At 42.7% G+C, this 21,862-nt stretch overlaps 1 protein-coding gene across 1 annotated transcript; it reads right to left on the bottom strand.

Moving 5' to 3' along the window:
- Positions 1–16,413: 16,413 nt before the first annotated feature.
- WFIKKN1 (WAP, follistatin/kazal, immunoglobulin, kunitz and netrin domain containing 1) lies at positions 16,414–21,021 on the bottom strand. Its single transcript, XM_063428996.1, has 2 exons — positions 19,838–21,021; positions 16,414–18,181 (listed from the first exon to the last, which is right to left on the bottom strand). The coding sequence occupies exons 1-2, from the start codon at positions 20,009–20,011 to the stop codon at positions 16,700–16,702; spliced, it is 1,656 nt and encodes a 551-aa protein (XP_063285066.1). The 5' UTR covers positions 20,012–21,021; the 3' UTR covers positions 16,414–16,699.
- Positions 21,022–21,862: the final 841 nt, after the last annotated feature.

Raw genomic sequence — 21,862 nt, forward strand, 5'->3', positions numbered from 1 at the left:
CCTGTCTGTTACCCAGCTTTTCTATTGGCTATACTTGGTTCTGTTAGTTTACCAGACCCTGATATCCTATTGGCTGTAAAACTTTAGATTACCTTCTCTCCTATTGGCTGCACACAGTTCTGTCAGATCTCTTACTCAGCTCTCCTATTGGTTGCACACTGTCCTCACTGATTACCAGATCTCTTACTCAGCTCTCCTATTGGCTGCACACTGTCCTCACAGATTACCAGATCTCTTACTAAGCTCTCCTATTGGCTGCACACTGTCCTCACAGATTACCAGATCTCTTACTAAGCTCTCCTATTGGCTGCACACTGTCCTCACTGATTACCAGATCTCTTACTCAGCTCTCCTATTGGCTGCACACTGTCCTCACAGATTACCAGATCTCTTACTCAGCTCTCCTATTGCTTGCACACTGTCCTCACAGATTACCAGATCTCTTACTCAGCTCTCCTATTGGCTGCACACTGTCCTCACAGATTACCAGATCTCTTACTCAGCTCTCCTATTGGCTGCACACTGTCCTCACAGATTACCAGATCTCTTACTAAGCTCTCCTATTGGCTGCACACTGTCCTCACAGATTACCAGATCTCTTACTAAGCTCTCCTATTGGCTGCACACTGTCCTCACTGATTACCAGATCTCTTACTCAGCTCTCCTATTGGCTGCACACTGTCCTCACAGATTACCAGATCTCTTACTCAGCTCTCCTATTGCTTGCACACTGTCCTCACAGATTACCAGATCTCTTACTCAGCTCTCCTATTGGCTGCACACTGTCCCCACAGATTACCAGATCTCTTACTCAGCTCTCCTATTGGCTGCACACTGTCCTCACAGATTACCAGATCTCTTACTCAGCTCTCCTATTGGCTGCACACTGTCCCCACAGATTACCAGATCTCTTACTCAGCTCTCCTATTGGCTGCACACTGTCCTCACAGATTACCAGATCTCTTACTCAGCTCTCCTATTGGCTACACACTGTCCTCACAGATTACCAGATCTCTTACTCAGCTCTCCTATTGGCTGCACACTGTCCTCACTGATTACCAGATCTCTTACTCAGCTCTCCTATTGGCTGCACACTGTCCTCACTGATTACCAGATCTCTTACTCACCTCTCCTATTGGTTGCACACTGTCCTCACAGATTACCAGATCTCTCACTCGGCTCTCCTATTGGCTGCACACTGTCCTCACTGATTACCAGATCTCTTACTCACCTCTCCTATTGGCTACACACTGTCCTCACAGATTACCAGATCTCTTACTCACCTCTCCTATTGGCTACACACTGTCCTCACAGATTACCAGATCTCTTACTCAGCTCTCCTATTGGCTGCACACTGTCCTCACTGATTATCAGATCTCTTACTCAGCTCTCCTATTGGTTGCACACTGTCCTCACAGATTACCAGATCTCTTACTCACCTCTCCTATTGGCTACACACTGTCCTCACAGATTACCAGATCTCTTACTCAGCTCTCCTATTGGCTGCACACTGTCCCCACAGATTACCAGATCTCTTACTCAGCTCTCCTATTGGTTGCACACTGTCCTCACTGATTACCAGATCTCTTACTCAGCTCTCCTATTGGCTGCACACTGTCCTCACTGATTACCAGATCTCTTACTCAGCTCTCCTATTGGCTGCACACTGTCCTCACTGATTACCAGATCTCTTACTCAGCTCTCCTATTGGCTGCACACTGTCCTCACAGATTACCAGATCTCCTACTCAGCTCTCCTATTGGCTACACACTGTCCTCACAGATTACCAGATCTCTTACTCACCTCTCCTATTGGCTACACACTGTCCTCACAGATTACCAGATCTCTTACTCAGCTCTCCTATTGGCTGCACACTGTCCCCACAGATTACCAGATCTCTTACTCAGCTCTCCTATTGGTTGCACACTGTCCTCACTGATTACCAGATCTCTTACTCAGCTCTCCTATTGGCTACACACTGTCCTCACAGATTACCAGATCTCTTACTCAGCTCTCCTATTGGCTGCACACTGTCCTCACAGATTACCAGATCTCTTACTCAGCTCTCCTATTGGCTGCACACTGTCCTCACTGATTACCAGATCTCTTACTCAGCTCTCCTATTGGCTGCACACTGTCCCCACAGATTACCAGATCTCTTACTCAGCTCTCCTGTTGGTTGCACACTGTCCTCACTGATTACCAGATCTCTTACTCAGCTCTCCTATTGGCTGCACACTGTCCTCACTGATTACCAGATCTCTTACTCAGCTCTCCTATTGGCTGCACACTACCCTCACTGATTACCAGATCTCTTACTCAGCTCGCCTATTGGTTGCACACTGTCCTCACAGATTCCCAGATCTCTCACTCAGCTCTGCTATTGGCTGCACACTGTCCTCACTGATTACCAGATCTCTTACTCAGCTCTCCTATTGGCTGCACACTGTCCTCACAGATTACCAGATCTCTTACTCAGCTCTCCTATTGGCTGCACACTGTCCCCACAGATTACCAGATCTCTTACTCAGCTCTCCTATTGGCTGCACACTACCCTCACTGATTACCAGATCTCTTACTCAGCTCGCCTATTGGTTGCACACTGTCCTCACAGATTCCCAGATCTCTCACTCAGCTCTCCTATTGGCTGCACACTGTCCTCACAGATTACCAGATCTCCTACTCAGCTCTCCTATTGGCTACACACTGTCCTCACAGATTACCAGATCTCTTACTCACCTCTCCTATTGGCTACACACTGTCCTCACAGATTACCAGATCTCTTACTCAGCTCTCCTATTGGCTGCACACTGTCCCCACAGATTACCAGATCTCTTACTCAGCTCTCCTATTGGTTGCACACTGTCCTCACTGATTACCAGATCTCTTACTCAGCTCTCCTATTGGCTACACACTGTCCTCACAGATTACCAGATCTCTTACTCAGCTCTCCTATTGGCTGCACACTGTCCTCACTGATTACCAGATCTCTTACTCAGCTCTCCTATTGGCTGCACACTGTCCTCACTGATTACCAGATCTCTTACTCAGCTCTCCTATTGGCTGCACACTGTCCCCACAGATTACCAGATCTCTTACTCAGCTCTCCTGTTGGTTGCACACTGTCCTCACTGATTACCAGATCTCTTACTCAGCTCTCCTATTGGCTGCACACTGTCCTCACTGATTACCAGATCTCTTACTCAGCTCTCCTATTGGCTGCACACTGTCCTCACTGATTACCAGATCTCTTACTCAGCTCTCCTATTGGCTGCACACTGTCCCCACAGATTACCAGATCTCTTACTCAGCTCTCCTGTTGGTTGCACACTGTCCTCACTGATTACCAGATCTCTTACTCAGCTCTCCTATTGGCTGCACACTGTCCTCACTGATTACCAGATCTCTTACTCAGCTCTCCTATTGGCTGCACACTGTCCTCACTGATTACCAGATCTCTTACTCAGCTCGCCTATTGGTTGCACACTGTCCTCACAGATTCCCAGATCTCTCACTCAGCTCTGCTATTGGCTGCACACTGTCCTCACTGATTACCAGATCTCTTACTCAGCTCTCCTATTGGCTGCACACTGTCCTCACAGATTACCAGATCTCTTACTCAGCTCTCCTATTGGCTGCACACTGTCCTCACTGATTATCAGATCTCTTACTCAGCTCTCCTATTGGCTGCACACTGTCCTCACAGATTACCAGATCTCTTACTCAGCTCTCCTATTGGCTGCACACTACCCTCACTGATTACCAGATCTCTTACTCAGCTCTCCTATTGGCTGCACACTGTCCTCACAGATTACCAGATCTCTTACTCAGCTCTCCTATTGGCTGCACACTACCCTCACTGATTACCAGATCTCTTACTCAGCTCGCCTATTGGTTGCACACTGTCCTCACAGATTCCCAGATCTCTCACTCAGCTCTGCTATTGGCTGCACACTGTCCTCACTGATTACCAGATCTCTTACTCAGCTCTCCTATTGGCTGCACACTGTCCTCACAGATTACCAGATCTCTTACTCAGCTCTCCTATTGGCTGCACACTGTCCTCACTGATTACCAGATCTCTTACTCAGCTCTCCTATTGGCTGCACACTGTCCCCACAGATTACCAGATCTCTTACTCAGCTCTCCTGTTGGTTGCACACTGTCCTCACTGATTACCAGATCTCTTACTCAGCTCTCCTATTGGCTGCACACTGTCCTCACTGATTACCAGATCTCTTACTCAGCTCTCCTATTGGCTGCACACTGTCCTCACTGATTACCAGATCTCTTACTCAGCTCGCCTATTGGTTGCACACTGTCCTCACAGATTCCCAGATCTCTCACTCAGCTCTGCTATTGGCTGCACACTGTCCTCACTGATTACCAGATCTCTTACTCAGCTCTCCTATTGGCTGCACACTGTCCTCACAGATTACCAGATCTCTTACTCAGCTCTCCTATTGGCTGCACACTGTCCTCACTGATTATCAGATCTCTTACTCAGCTCTCCTATTGGCTGCACACTGTCCTCACAGATTACCAGATCTCTTACTCAGCTCTCCTATTGGCTGCACACTACCCTCACTGATTACCAGATCTCTTACTCAGCTCGCCTATTGGTTGCACACTGTCCTCACAGATTCCCAGATCTCTCACTCAGCTCTGCTATTGGCTGCACACTGTCCTCACTGATTACCAGATCTCTTACTCAGCTCTCCTATTGGCTGCACACTGTCCTCACAGATTACCAGATCTCTCACTCAACTCTCCTATTGGCTGCACACTGTCCTCACAGATTACCAGATCTCTGACTAGATTCTGCTATTGGTTGTACCCAGCTTTGATAGTTTACCTGACTCAGACCCTACTATCTTACTAATTGCATAGTGTAGGAGTTTATCAGACACCTGTCTGTGACCCAGCAATGCCACGTGCTGTGTACATTTTGTGTCCTTTTTTTTTACTTTACTCTCCCGTTTGCATAGATTGTTCCTAGTTTGCTCTGTGTCTGCCCCATTTCGTGCAGTGTTTGCACATAGTTCTGTTACTTTCTCTCATTGCTGAGAAAGGTGTTCTGTTTGTTGTACTAATGCTCACAGTTTTCCTAATGTGTCCCAATCTATAATCTAGCTCTCCTGCTGAGTGCACTCTGTTTTGTTAGTTTGCCTGTTCTCCATCTCTCTCCCAGCTCTTCTATTGCAAATAGATCTCAAAATTTGTCCAACAAATCCCATTCCTGATACAGCTGTTTTCTTCTCTTTCCCTTAAAGGGACATTCAAGACCCTTAAAGCACCTTAGCTTGCTGAAGTGCTTAATATATAAAAAGTTTGTCCTCTTTTTTTTCATTTTAGAAAAAGTGCAGATTTTGATAGAAACTGACACTTTTATAAATGTACCTTGTTACACACACCTAGCTGTGAATCAGACAACTGGTCATGTTACTTCCTGGTTATTTAGCTCAGTGGAGCTTAACTCAAGAGGCAGCAATTGCCTAGAGCACCTATTTTGCAAAGACTTCTGGTTGAGCTGCATTGGGAAGTCTGTGATTGGACAGTCACAGAAAGTCTGGGCGGGGTTAGAAGGGGAGGGCTTGCAAAGGCAGCAGACAACAGATCTGCAGCTTTTGCAAACTGTTTTTGTATGTGGGCAATTTAGTGTCCCTTTAAAAACCTTCCTTCCTCATCTCTCTCTGGCTTATATACCCACAAATCAGTCTATACATTTTACTGTTACTGACAAAATATTTTATAAATGTTTTTAATGTCCGGAGGAAAAATCTTGCAATGATTGGCTTTTTAAAAATCTGACTATTAATGTTGCCAAAAAAATTTGAAAATGTCAGAATATTTTTTTTCTTATTTAAATAAAGCATTGATGTCCTATTTCATAGTTAGATATATTCCTTTTTTCCATACGTAAGACCAAACACACACTTATTCATTATTGTGTCAGCATTGAGAGATACAAAAAATATATATATAATAAAAGCAAAACGTCATAGGAATATTTAAAGTACTGGATCAGAAATCTTAGGACAAGTGTGTTAAATCTGACATTTCATAGCAGGCAGTGTCTTTGATTATACGTGAAATATAAAGACACTTTGCAAGGTCTTCCAGGAGTCTTTAGTTGGATACATTATCCTGTTTTGTTAACGATGCTCTGTAATTATTAGCTGTATTAATAAAGTGTGTGTCTGATATCTGGCTCCTGTTGTCATTTGGGAGTTTATTAGAATAAATGTATCTCTAGTGTTTCTGTGGTGCTGCACCCCACCTCCACTAATAGTGCCAGAGACCTAGTAGTTCCTAAACAGAGCTTAGCAGTGCAGGGCTGAGCTCATTGGCTGAGAGATAACTTAAGCTCTTGCTTAGGAACTTCCGACTTTCTAGCGTTAGTAGTGGAGGCAGGGAATGGTGCCTGGCAGAGTTTTAGTAAGAAGTCAAACTATTCAAAAGTGGATTGATGCTTTTTAGTGGGGATTGCCAGTGCTCTTCATCATAAAGTGCTCACTTTAATACAGTGAGCTGTAGCAGTTATGGTGCTTGGAGCGCATTCAAAGAATTGTTGGAGTTGCAAGCCATCAACATCTTGGGTGGAAGGAGGCAGAGTTTCACATCCCCGACGAAGAGGAACATTCGCCAACAGCCTTAGTTTGCCAGAATAATGTTTCTCATGAAGAATAGATACGCATTATGATGTCATCTGAGTTTACCGTGACATCACACGGCACTGCTGTTTGTGTTAATCTGTTAGTGCTGAAGATACCAGTCATTTTTAATGATTTTAAACACGGGAGATACAAAACGGCAAAGGATGACCTTATATCAACCTCCGATAAAAAATAGTCATAAACCAAATTCAACAGAGCACGAGAGAAAGACGAAAAGAAACAGGTCAGGATCTTGGCTAATGAGAAACTGTCACATCTCCAAAAATTACATCATTGGTTAAAATTTTCATGTGATGCTCCATTTTGCTGTAAATGTATGTTAACAATGAAGTAACTGGCATTTTAATCTATTTCAGTCCTGGCACAGCCAGGGCACAAGCAGAACAGACACAATGGAGGAGATTTTTCAGAGTGTTCTGTTAAAAAAGTTTTGCCGAACTGTAAAAGGGAAGGAGTCACCAATGGAATATGCCTGCTGGTTACCACGGTGATTGCCCCACTTTTACTACTTTAGATAACTTTTTACTTTGATAAATCTGCTTTATTATTTTCTGTTTCTCCATCACTCTCCGTATACTTTCTCCATACTGAATGTGTGGTGCAAAGAAGAGGGCTTGTAACAATGATTGACAGGGAGGTAAGATGGAGTCGCCCAGTTACATGATAGAGCTTACTATCGCAGTCAGGATTTCTACATTTACAGGTGATACTCGAAAAGTTAGAATATCGTGAAAAAGTTCATTTATTTTAGTAATGCAACGCAAAAGAGGAAACTAATATATGAGATAGACGCATTACATGCAAAGCAAGATAGTTCAAGCCGTGATTTGTCATAAGCGCGATGATTATGGCTTACAGCTCATGAAAACCCCAAATCCACAATCTCAGTAAATAAGAATATTGTGAAAAGGTGCAATATTCTAGGCTCACAGTGTCCCACTCTAATCAGCTAAGTAAGCCATAACACCTGCAAAGGGTTTCTGAGCCTTTAAATGGTCTCTCAGTCTGGTTCAGTAGGAATCACAATCATGGGGAAGACAGTTGACCTGCTGACCTGACAGTTGTGCAGAAAACCATCATTGACACCCTCCATAAGGAGGGAAAGCCTCAAAAGGTAATTGCGAAGGAAGTTGGATGTCCCCAAAGTGCTGTATCAAAGCACATTAATAGAAAGTTATGTGGAAGGGAAAAGTGTGGAAGAAAAAGGTGCACAAGCAGCAGGGATGACCGCAGCCTGGAGAGATTTGTCAGGAAAAGGCCATTCAAAAGTGTTGGGGACTTTCACAAGGAGTGGACTGAGGCTGGAGTCAGTGCATCAAGAGCCACCACACACAGACGGATCCTGGACATGGGCTTCAGATGTCATATTCCTCTTGTCACGCCGCTCCTGAACATCAAACAACATCAGAAGCGTCTTACCTGGGCTAAAAAAAAAAACGACCTGGTCTGTTGCTCAGTGGTCCAAAGTCATCTTTTCTGATGAGAGCAACTTTTGCATCTCATTTGGAAACCAAGGACCCAGAGTCTGGAGGAAGAATGGAGAGGCACACACTGCAAGATGCTTGAGGTCCAGTGTGAAGTTTCCACAGTCTGTGTTGATTTGGGGAGCCATGTCATCTGCTGGTGTTGGTCCACTGTGCTTCATTAAGTCCAGGGTCAACGTAGCCATCTACCAGGAGATTTTGGAGCCTTTCATGCTTCCTTCCGCAGACGAGCTTTATGAGGATGCTGACTTCATTTTCCAGCAGGACTTGGCACCTGCCCATACTGCCAAAACACCAAAGCCTGGTTCAATGACCGTGGGATTACTGTGCTTGATTGGCCAGCAAACCCGCCTGACCTGAACCATAGAGAATCTATGGGGCATTGCCAAGAGAAAGATGAGAGACATGAGACCGAACAATTCAGAAGAGCTGAAGGCCGCTATTGAAGCATCCTGGTCTTTCATAACACCTCAGCAGTGCCACAGGCTGATAGCTTCCATGCCACGCCGCATTGAGGCAGTAATTGCTGCAAAAGGGGCCCAAACAAGGTACTGAGTCCATATGCATGCTTATACTTTTCAGAGGTCCGATATTGTTCTATGTACACTCCTTGTTTTATTGATTGCATGTAATATTCTAATTTACTGAGATTGTGGATTTTGGGTTTTCATGAGCTGTAAGCCATAATTATCGGCTTGAATTATCTTGCTTTGCATGTAATGCGTCTATCTCATATATTAGTTTCCCCTTTTACGTTGCATTACTGAAATAAATTAACTTTTGCACGATATTCTAATTTTTCGAGTATCATCTGTAATTACATTTTTCATACCTCACAAACCCATATTTGTTAAATATAGGGGATAAGCGAACATAGTATTAAAAACACTGGGATATAATTGTTCCCATTGTACAGCTTTCACATTGAGGGACAACAACCAGTAGACATGACTGGACGGTCTTACTTGTGAGGCATCGCGTAAAAGCCTAGTCTAGCCACGAGTAAGAACCACATCTCCAGATGATCTCAAACAGGTGACAAAAGGATTATTAATAGCTTCAGTAAAGAATCTAATGATGGTGACGTACCTTATACATCTCGAGTCACGAAGGGGACATTGACAAACTCACTTCAGCCCTTGAAGTTCCAGATCTCTACATGAAAAGATTGTTTGAACTGGTTAGATTGACATGCCTCCTTTCAGTTATGGGTACAATAACTGAATTGATGAAACAGTAAATGTGACTCGAAGACCAAATGGGAAGAAATTACAAGTATAAACATGTTCTATTGTCATAAACTCTTCCATCCAGTTGACTGAACGGTCCCAGTGTCTGTAAAAAAAAAACAATTTCATCATTAAAGGACACGTTAGGTGTCATATTTACAAGACTCTGGTCAAATGTTCATCAGATCTCCAGTGACATCTCATGAAACCTCAAATCTCCTCATCTCTGGGCAAATGATAAAGAAGTATATATGGATACATTATTTGCTCTCCCCATATCTTTAAATGTGCGGTTGTAGGCTTTGTGCATTATGAGATTCTAGCTTGTAATCTGCTCATTCAGCCTTACTGTGTATTCAGTTTAGGAAAGAACTTGAATGAAAAGATTGAAGAGAGATGTAACAAAGATTGTGAAGTGTGTCAGGAATTGGTCAACATGATGGGAGCATTAAGTCTACGTTGGGGGAGGAGCTGGTAAGAAATTGTTTTTAAATTTACGTTATTTTCCCTACGCACCAAGGAAATGTGACTGTTAAATCACAAGTACAATTTAATATGCGTTCGTGGTGGACTTTCCCGCAGTGCTCCCAACACTAGGTGACAGAGCCAGATTGTCATGTGACCAAGAGGACAGAGAAAAAACTGTGTGCAAATAGAGAAACTCCGTAACTGTCTATTGTATCTCATTGTGTGTGTAGCTTAGAATTGAAGTGTGAAGTCTGTGAAGACTTGGTCACCATGGTTGCAAATTTGTCTATTAAGAAATCCTGCTGGAAGACGTTTAAAGTCCTGCAAGAAAAAGATGGTAAGAACCACAGGCATTCCATCTTCTGGTATATTACCCTCACCTTCTGTCGAATGGTCTGAAAGTTTATGGTGTGTTCTCAAGTTAAAAATCAAACTTTAATTTTTAACTTACATTCCCCTACACCCTTGTGAGTTTTTGTCTCGTTTTAATCCCTTACAGGAAAACATCAAGAGCAGCTGATACGGAAAGCAATTAATTTGGATCCTGGATTATTAATTAACACTAAAGTGAGTTTTTTGGCCAGAATTTTTAAAGTATGTCTGACATGATAGCCACAACTTGAGTGTCAACAAGAGACCATAACATTCCATCCACATATTACACCAGATAAATAGTCAGCATGTGTGCAGATTTCTAAATGTTTGAATACAAATATGGTCCCTCCATACCCCTGTCAATCAGGTCTTGGCAAAGAGGTCTATGCCAGTGGCACTGGCTTCCTAGCCAACAACTGACTGACAGGTGAAAGCTGGTGATGCAGGAGTAGGTTCTCCTGCTCGCATCACAGCAACTACAGTGTATAGAGCTTTCATTACTTTAAGTATGAATAATAGAACACCATACTGTAAGATACTATACAACAATCATATGCTATTAAAAGGAACCATTCCTTCTCAGGATCATTAGTATTCTGTTTGCTTATCCTCTATATTTAACATTTTGACAAACATAATATAATATAATATGTAACAGTTAAGCACAGTTTTAAAAATAAATGTATTTTCTTGTGTAGGCTTCAATAACAACTATGGACCTCGTGCACAGTGTTCGTTGAAGAATACATCACAATACATACAAAACTCCAAAGTTTAATAAATATTCCTTTAAAAAAATGACTGGTGTGTGTTCATTTTAAATGATGTAATACATTCATAATAAACAACATAAGCAATAACAGGGGTACCAAATTAGGGAGCTATCTACTAAACAGCATGCTATAGGGAATAATGAACATTTGAATTTTAATGTTTCTTCAATTTTTGCAGAATTTTAGCTGAAAGAAGATTGTAACATTCTTTTTATGTACAGTATTAACTAAGGTTTATTAGGGCCTCAAACACTTTAATTATAGTGGTGCAGTCAGTTTGTAGAATTTAATAATAATAATAATGTCAATAATATGTTGAATATGTGTTATTATATTATACTGGGTGGGTTTATATTATTAAAGAGACACTACAGGCTCCCACACACGTTATGCGCACTGTGTAGGTTAGGTTACAGTTAGTTATACTGGGTGGGTTTATATTATTAAAGGGACACTCCAGGCTCCCACACACGTTAGGTGCACTGTGTAGGTTAGGTTACAGTTAGTTATACTGGGTGCGTTTATATTATTAAAGGGACACTCCAGGCTCCCACACGTTAGGTGCACTGTGTAGGTTAGGTTACAGTTAGTTATACTGGGTGGGTTTATATTATTAAAGGGACACTCCAGGCTCCCACACACGTTAGGTGCACTGTGTAGGTTAGGTTACAGTTAGCTATACTGGGTGGGTTTATATTATTAATGGGACACTCCTGGCTCCCACACACGTTAGATGCACTGTGTAGGTTAGGTTACAGTTAGTTATACTGGGTGGGTTTATATTATTAAAGGGACACTCCAGGCTCGCACACATGTTAGGTGCACTGTGTAGGTTAGGTTACAGTTAGTTATACTGGGTGGGTTTATATTATTAAAGGGACACTCCAGGCTCCCACACACGTTAGATGCACTGTGTAGGTTAGGTTACAGTTAGTTATACTGGGTGGGTTTATATTATTAAAGGGACACTCCAGGCTCCCACACACGTTAGATGCACTGTGTAGGTTAGGTTACAGTTAGTTATACTGGGTGGGTTTATATTATTAAAGGGACACTCCAGGCTCCCACACACGTTAGATGCACTGTGTAGGTTAGGTTACAGTTAGTTATACTGGGTGGGTTTATATTATTAATGGGACACTCCTGGCTCCCACACACGTTAGATGCACTGTGTAGGTTAGGTTACAGTTAGTTATACTGGGTGGGTTTATATTATTAAAGGGACACTCCAGGCTCGCACACATGTTAGGTGCACTGTGTAGGTTAGGTTACAGTTAGTTATACTGGGTGGGTTTATATTATTAAAGGGACACTCCAGGCTCCCACACACGTTAGATGCACTGTGTAGGTTAGGTTACAGTTAGTTATACTGGGTGGGTTTATATTATTAAAGGGACACTCCAGGCTCCCACACACGTTAGATGCACTGTGTAGGTTAAGTTACAGTTAGTTATACTGGGTGGGTTTATATTATTAAAGGGACACTCCAGGCTCCCACACACATTAGATGCACTGTGTAGGTTAAGTTACAGTTAGTTATACTGGGTGGGTTTATATTATTAAAGGGACACCCCAGGCTCCCACACACGTTAGGTGCACTGTGTAGGTTAGGTTACAGTTATACTGGGTGGGTTTATATTATTAAAGGGACACTCCAGGCTCACACACACATTAGGTGCACTGTGTAGGTTAGGTTACAGTTAGTTATACTGGGTGGGTTTATATTATTAAATAGACACTCTTGGCTCCCACACACATTAGATGCACTGTGTAGGTTAGGTTACAGTTATACTGGGTGGGTTTATATTATTAAACGGACACTCCAGGCTCCCACACACGTTAAGTGCACTGTGTAGGTTAGGCGCCATCGAATCTAATGCCCGTTCAAATTTTGTAGACTTTATTTTGCCAATAAAGGTGCGCTTTAGATTCAAGTAAATACAGTATTTCCCAGTACATTGATGTGTCTACTAAAGGTCAAATTTTTACCTCCATAATTGGTATTCACTACCCAGCAATGAGGGATCATGAATCAGAGAGAACTGAAATAAAGCAATATAGTGCAAATAAATAAATAAAAAACAATTAATTCACTTACATCAAAGTTATAAACAGCAGGAGATGGAGGGATAGGGGGCTTCTGGTAACTCCTTCGGCATCTGTGGTTCGAATTTTCCGTGCGGCTTTTTCTACAGCCTTTTACAGGGCTTTGAATCTGGGTGAGTTTGTGGCAGCCAGCATAGAAGCTGTTTGGATCTGTCGCTCACCACAGACATGGTCCATGTTTGCATTTGGCGGACCACAATGAACCGGTGGCGACATGGCGCGGAGCCGGAGGTAGTGATACTTTCGGTAAGGAGCCCTTTTTGTCCAGTTGCCTTTGCCTCTTTAAAAAAATTGCTGCTTGTCAATTGGGGGTTTCCTTTTTACTTCACAGCTTGCCTTGTTTTTTCAGGCTTTTTTAAGACAATTAGTTTGGATGGTTTTGCATTTCCAGATAGGCAAAGTTGTCACACGGCTAAGGTTTTTTGGGTGAGCAGAGTCGGGAGGTGGAAATCTAATAGGGCTTTGTTGTACATTTGTCCTCATCTCTTGGAATTACTTTTAGATGTTTTGCCGGCCATGGATTGGTTTCTTGATCACTTGTATATCTGTTGGACTAGTTGTTGGGTTGAAGAGCAGAGTTACGGGAGGAATTTTAGTTTTCCTCGTAGCTTGTCTTCTCTGGCCTGGAATTCACAGGCTTTGTTGGGATTAGTTATTCATAAAGATGAGCGCTTTGCGTTGAGTTGCCCCTAGCCCTTCTATTTTAGTAGTGCAAGCAAGAGGTTTCAATCTGGCTAGATTGTGCACTGTAGATTTGATTAGGGCTATAAAGCAAGACTTAGCAAGTTGTCTCGATATGTTCTCTCTCTCTGGTCAGAGGTTGTTCCTCGGCTTCACTGGTCAACAAATAGTGATTATAGGGCTTTAGAACTGGTGAGGCCCAAGCTGAACTACGTAGTTTCTCAATTTGTGAGTAGATTGGTCGGGGTTGTAGTGTGATATATGGAGCTTGAGGGCGATAAAAGCGATACGATGAGGATGGATGGGGTCCTTGTTACGATTATTGGTCTAGATGTCTTTAATTTGGTGGAGGGGTTTGCGGGGGGAAAGTTTGTCCTGGCCAGCGCCTGGGTAAATGGTAGCAGAAGTTACCCCAATGTGAGATTGGGTTTCTGTTAATGGTATTTGCCAGGAACCTATCTCTGGGTGTAAGAGACCTACCTGTGTGCCGGAGTCCTTTAAGGATTTCAAGTTCAATTATACGGTTTGATTTAATTAAAGCCGTGGACATGCCCTTCCCCTTAATCTGGTATCAGTGTCTTTATTAGGTGATTTAGGAAAAGTTAAGCTTGGTGGGGCGTTGTGGTTTAGGCTTGCCTTGGCAGTCACGTTAATATCATTTCAAACGTGAGACGTGAAAACTTGATGACTGTTGTCCTTTTAGCATTCATGGAGATATACTCCCCCCAGTGGTTGAAGTTCAGTATTGCAACAAGGGCTTCCAATAGCTACAGTTGATTTGCAGCTATTCTAAAGCTATTATTTTAAATTAATTTAATTCTAGAATTTTCCTCCTACTAATGGAAGTTAATTTTTACAACACTTGCATTGCTTCCTCGCTGTCTACATTTTTGTCTGCATTATAAAAAAACAGTGTAATGTAAGTAACTTTATTTTGTCATTGGTGGTATGTATACAGGTAAATACATTTTGAAAAACATTTTTATGTAGTCTAATTTGTTCATTTTTAAAAAAAAAAATACAAGACAATAAGACAATACTTTTTTTATTTTATAAATAGTTTCTTTAGTTTTTGTAATTCATATTATTCTGCACATTTTTGTGCATTGTTTACATTTGGTGTGTCCCTTGAAAGGACAACCTTCATTCAATTTTCACTTCTTATTTTCTAAAAGTTTATTACATTTAATGAAACTTAATGATATATTCTGTAAAATGCTAATGTTGGGTCAGACTCTACTGTTATCTGACTTGCCAGCTGCTGCAGTTCCTCATAGAACTATCACAGCAGCGAGCAGGTTAGGTTTAGCAGCAGTTGATCAGATAACATGTAGAGTTTGATCCAACATGGTCGCTCGGTCAGATACATTTTTTTTATTAAATTATTATTATATGATGACCTGGACCCAATGGATCTTGGTAGCAGACTCAACTGATTTCAGAATTGTACTCAATGAATAGGGAGCCTTGGGAGAGGTGGGGAGGGTACTATCAGGGATTTTACCACAGATACATGCCTACCATCCTACATCACCAGTCTCCACTCCTTCAAAACACTCTTTGAAAACGTACTTCTTCAGGAAAGCATATCAATTAAACTGTGAACAGCTTTCCCTCCCCGTACCCTGACTCCTCTCCTGAAACTGCCATCAAAACAAAACAGTAAGCCCTCAATGAACACTATCCTAGCAACCTACTTTTCTACCCTACCCTAACCCTTTGTGTCACTATACCCCACTCCCTCTAGCATGTAAGCGCATTGAGCATGGCCCTCAACCCTTGTGTTCCTGTGCGTCCAACTTGTCTGGCTACAAATACGTGTCTGTCCACCCATTGTGCAGCGCTATGGAACTTGTTGCGCTTTATAAATAATAATAATAATAAATAATAATTACACTCACTAAGGGACTACACAATTAGTTTGTCCCTTGGAATGTTAAGAATAACATAGAAACCCCTCACTCAGGCATCCCTTGGAGTTAGGTAACCAGTTGAATGGTGGCATTAGCGGTAGTTCCCTCACCATACCCTCTCCCCCCCCCCCTCTATTTTTCTCTCTCTTTCTCTCCCTTTTTCTCTTATCGCCCTTTTTTGTTTTGCTCCTCTTTCCATTCCACAACCCTTGGGTGCTTGTCCCTCTCCGGGTTCGAGGGCGTGATGTGAACTAAGCACAGTCCACTCATTTCAGGTCTCAGAACTCCTATCCCCGGCTGACCTACTTTGGGACCTCCGTATTCCCTCTTATTGCAACAATTACCCGTTACAATAGGTACCTGCATATATCAACTGGCTGTTACTGGAGTTTAGATAAAAATGCAAAAGTATCTGGGAAATTGTTCATTCAGAGATTCAACGACCGTCCATACTTCTTTTCTGTCGAGATCTGAGGGTCTCTCTTTTCTAAAGTTGAGACCTACGAGTCCCATTTTGTTTTATTGCCATTGATGTTTTCTTGACACTGGTGACATTTTAAATAAACATATTTAAAAAAAAAAAAAAAAAGTCATTTTGACAAAAAAATCTACATACATAATTTAAAAATATATATTATTGCTTTGCAAAAAAAGTAATGAACTTAAAAAAAAAACACAAGAAGTGAAAATTTAATGACAGTGATCAAAGCAATATTATCCAAATAAGTTTCTAAGCCGTAGTAATCAGAGATTTATAGGAAGCACTGTTTTATTTCCATAATTTAAACAAACAGGATAAACAATGTATAATCATTAAAAAAAAACAGAGCATATTGGAAGAAAAAACAGAAAACCTTTCAGATTTAAAAAAAAAAAAAAAAAAAAAGGGAATCTGTTATTGTGTTTTCAGATTGTAGGCCTGAAATAAGATGATAGATATTCATGAATTATTTAAGAAGAGGGTGTACCCCACTGTACACCTGTTCTTGTATATCAGTCTTGAAATCTATTAAGCATTTGACATGTTCCTTTCTCCAACATCTCTCGCACCTTCTTCAGCCTTTTGTCATTGGCTGGACGGACGTAGCTAGAAGTTCCCAGTAAGGCCATACCATCCTGGACCTCCCCCATGATTAAAAGCTGTCCATCCCCGACAAGACCAGCACACGGACAGTCTCCTCCACTATCTCCAAGGGTTACTTCCAGATAGTTTGTATGAAACAAATGAAGACCCATGTAGTCATCCTTCAGCACCTCATTTATGGCAACTTTGAGCACATGTTCTTCACCTGAATCCTCCAACCTGCCAACAATTACAAAGTCACTACGGCACAAGCTGGGCACCAACCTTCCTCGCAGATGGCATCCTTGGCACTGCTTGGCTCTTGGAAGGGGGCAGTGATCTTCACAGGCATCTTTGCTTTCAAAGTTGTTCTGATTGCTCTGGCATCCACCATAAATGAAGGAAAAACACTGGCGCATTAGGGCACTATATGCCCATCTCACCTCTGGTGTTTTGCATGGACCTCTGACCGGTGGCAGTGTGCAAGGGTCAGAAGGTGCCACCTGGCACATTGTCCTGCACTCTTCATACGTCTGAAAACTATTGGACATACCAGGACACCATCTATGAAGGAAGGTCTTGCAGTCACCACTTTGGGCATAGTACGTCCAACGCAGGACATGAGGTCCCTGGCAGTCATTGCGTTCTGGGAGTTTTTGGCATTCAGACAGGTATCCTAAATGTATTTGGGGAAGGTTTGTGGGATTTGTGTCTTTCCTCAGGACAGAGAGAGGGAAATTAGCGTGGAGAATTCCTGCAGAGTTACGGGCCATGCAGACATAGATTCCAGCATCTTCAGGTCGGGCATTATAAATGACTAGCTGTCCAGAGTTTGTGACCACTAGATTTCCATACATTTGGTCTGGCCGCATTAGAGGAACAGACGGACCATCACCCATCTTTTCCCAAAAAATCTCAGGCTGGGGCCTCCCACTGCACTCACACTGCAAGCCCACAGTGCCCCCCATGGTCACAGACTGAGGTGCTGGTGCATGGTACAAGGCAGGTGGCATTGGTAGTTCCACTGGAGTTGAAGGAGGAGTAGGCTGTTGTGTAGTCTCAGATGGGGCTGCGCTTGTCAGGGGCCATGATGAGACAAATTTACAGGGAACTTCTGCCAGGCTAATACCCCTGGCACAGGCCTCTGCATCCATGTAACAGCGGTTATAGTAGGTAAGACCATCAGAGGCACAAGTAAAACTTGGCTGTTTTCCGCAGCGCTCTCGGCAACGGCAAATGGGCCGCCCTTCCCACATTTCGCAGTCTGAGCCTTGCTGGGTGCAAATAAACCCAGCACAAGTAGCTGGATGAGAAGTACCTGGAGCAGGCATTCCTGAATCTGGGTACCGTGCAGCCACGCAACTCTGCTGTCCGCACACATTAGTGCAACATTTCTCAAACGCCTCGCAGTCCTGTTTGGGGGGGAAAAAAATGTAAATTTAATCAGGAACCAAATTTCAGAAAAAAATATTCACAAATAAATATTGACAAGAAAATCCCATCCAACTTCTGCCTCATAAACCGAGTGTATGTTTTCACGACGTAGTTCAATGATGGCTATTCCCAAAGGGCCATTTAACATTTTCCTCTTAAAGGGGAACTGTCACTTTTCTTGAAATCACGCCTTTGAATAAAACTGATAATTTCTGTTAAAGGAACACTGTAGCGTTAAGAATAAAACGCCTCTTACGCGGCGAATAAATGGTTAATTAACCATTTATTTGCTAACCTTAATCCAGAGCCGGGCTCCCTCTGCAATGGTGACCTCTCCTCCTCCATCGACATCACCTCCCGAGTGGAGCCGAATGCGCATGCGTGGCCAGAGACGCGCGCGCATTCAAACCCGCCGATAGGAAAGCATTACTCAATGCTTTCCTATGGGGTTCTTTTTTGACGCTGGTTTCTGTGAGGACGTCCAGCGTCCAATAAGTGCGATTTACTCCGTGTAAACCGCGGAAACGCCTCTTGTGGCTCTCAGGGAGACAGCCACTAGAGGCCGGATTAACCCTGCAATGTAAACATGGCCGTTTTAGCTGCAGGGTTAAAACTAGGGGGACCTGGCACCCAGACCACTTCATTGAGCTGAAGTGGTCTGGGTGCCTATAGTGGTCCTTCAATCTTTTTTCATGCGATGCTCTGTTTTCTTTTCATTTTACAATAATGAGCTATCATATATTTTCTTGCGCAATGTGTTATAGCAGCATCTTATTGCACATGCGTAAAATGATCAATGGACAATCCTGCGGTGTTGCAGAATATCCCATGCACCCCTGGTTTGTACTGGTTTGTGACACTGACACCCGGGCACATGAAACCTCCAGAATCTGAAGATAGGAGAATTATTCAATGAGGACGTCAGGACTGTGTTTGAGGATGCTGGGAGTCAGCTCCCAATAGCAGTATTCAGAGGAGGCAGACTTACAACACACCAATCAAAGTACATGGGGAGTTTATTCCACCACTGAGGACTCAGCAACATTTCACTCTGCCTCTGTCTGTAATTTGACATTTTATTGTCAATTTTCAGCAATTCCCAATATAGTGAATAACCCGGATCGACACATACCTGTGTATTTGAGTCATTTGCACAAAGCAAATCTTTTAACACTTTTGATGCCAGAAGTGTAAACAAAATGAATTGCAAAATTCTGTCAACTGAAAAAAGTATGCAATGCTTTTATCTACTTTAAAAAAAAAAAAAAATGTATTATTAAACTTTTTTTATTTTGGGGGGGATTAGGGTGAGTAACACAATCCGGAATAAACTTATAGGAAGCACCAACGCTTTCCGCGGCGCTGTACAACTGGGGGAAAGACAGTAGAGTATTTCTAATTTGACGACTGTATTCTACTCCCCTATGCAGTTCCTCCCCCACGTGTCCTTAACCCTTAAACCACAACTACCAGCTGGGCTACAAGTACTATAATCCCAGGCCAATCATAGTTTGTAAAGTGTTACGGGACTCATAATCCAACAACGTCTGACCAGCTGCAGTTTGACACCTTTGCTTTAAATCCAAACAGACACCCTCTGAGATGTATTTCGCTTTCAGTAATGCCTTTCTTACCTGGTCGGACTTGCACTCCCTCTCGCAGGTGCTTTGAGCGTCCACCCAAAGATTGGCATTCAGTTGGTTGGGGCAGATGCCGAAATGGTCCTTATTGGAGTTTGGCAACGTATTCTGTGCCAATAGGCACAGCGGCAAAACCCAGAGTGTGACCAGCATTTCCCGAGTATACATCGAAGATATATATTTTACGCTGTGTATTGTTCAATACTCTTCCTGTGCTGGCGTCTACGTGCAACTGTAAATGTTTGTGTGCATTGTATACATGCTATAATTTCTGTCTAAACACTTCTATATGCATGCATAACTTAAACGTATTACTTGTCTTGTTGTGTATTGAATGTTGTTTGGACACTACGTGAATGGGTTTTTCTTACGTTTTGCAGATCATCTATGTTGACTCTACAAAGATATGTAATAATTTTTGTGTGTGTAATATACGCGCTGCTTATACAGAAATAACTGTGTACATGCAGAGACGGCAGGACTGTTGGGTGTGTGCTTATAATTTTAGCGGGCACAGGTATATAGGATGCTGGGTTATGTGCTAGATGTGTGCGTGTATGTAGGTAAAGGATCTGACCTGCCGTGGGTATAGTTTCGGAGATGGTATAGGTGTTCTAGGGGTGACTCCATATCAGGATGTCATCGTACCCTTGTGGTGTGACCCATGGAATGGTGGCAGGGTATCTTGTGGGCACAGTGTGTAGAGAGATGTCTGAAGTGCCAAAACTATCACAGTGTGTCTGTGTCTTTCTCTCCTGTCCCCCCCTCTCTCCCGCCCCTGGTCTGGGACAGGATAACTTCCTAACCAGAGAGGGAGGGAGGGGGATAGGCCCTGTGTCTCTGACTGTGTGCGAGGTGGGGGTAGTTTTATGCTTTTCAGTAATGGGGAGTAGAAGAAAGCTGTGGAGAGGCTTTGCTAGTGAACTGACAGGTAACGGTTAAAATGTGTCTGAATGCATTAAGAAAGGTGTGTGTGAAACTAAGTATCAGGCGTGTGTCTGTGTTTGCATGGGACAGGACTGTATGTTTTTGTCAATGCGTTTTGTCGTTTTTATTCTTACGAGGAATAAAGGTTTGGGTACACTGCTAAGCTAAAATAAAGCATCATCTAACAATAACAACCAGTCTAATTATACCTAATACCAGCTCGTACTCTGTGTGTGTGTGTGTGTGTGTGTGCGTGTGTGTCTGTCTGTCTGTGTGTAAGGAGAGATGTGCATGAAAGAAATAAGGAAGGCTATCCTGGTGGTTTGTCAGTGCCCGAAATTCAGCTTATGTGTTATGTTAAACCCAAGTGTGTAGTCCTTTTTGTGTAAAGTGTGAGTATTGTGTGTTTGTGTGTCGTGTGTGTCTGTCTGTTGTGAAGCAGAGGTAATGTGTGGCCCCCAGGTTCCTGTGTGTAACAGAGAGGTAATGTGTGATAAACAGAGGGAGTCTGTGTGTAGAGGTGTTTTGAAGTGAGTGCCAAGAGGTGCACAGAGTGAAGTAGAGGAGGAGGGGGCAGCCCAGTGCCTCCATAGGATAGGGGAGGGTGATGGGGAGGTAACAAATTCCATCTCCATTCAGAGATGGTGGCTTTCTCCCTGTAAATCCCTCCTCTCTCCATACACTATGAGGGGATCAAAGGCCTCAGACATTTAACCCTTTAACAGATACCCAACACGAGCAATAGCATCACTCAGCCATCCCACCAATTCATAGACTCCCAGAACTACAATGACCACAATGCACTGGGGTCACAGTAGTGAGTAAAGAGGGATGTAAAGAGTAATCATGAAAAATATGATAAATATAACTAACAGAGGAAAACAAAAACAGATGCATCCTTACAAAGGCCCTAGAATATCAGACAGGGCTCTGACAGGCTCTCACAGACTACAAAAAATATTTAAGATTATTTTTTTGAGTATTATGTGTTAGATGGTAAATTCGTAGCAATAAAACCAACAAGTGGCCTATTCACTAAGCAGTGCTTTGTGGGGAGTTGTCAGATGGAATACGAAGTGGTGGCTCATACTG

Source organism: Pelobates fuscus, chromosome 8, assembly GCF_036172605.1.
Source record: "Pelobates fuscus isolate aPelFus1 chromosome 8, aPelFus1.pri, whole genome shotgun sequence".
Classification (NCBI taxonomy): domain Eukaryota; kingdom Metazoa; phylum Chordata; class Amphibia; order Anura; family Pelobatidae; genus Pelobates; species Pelobates fuscus.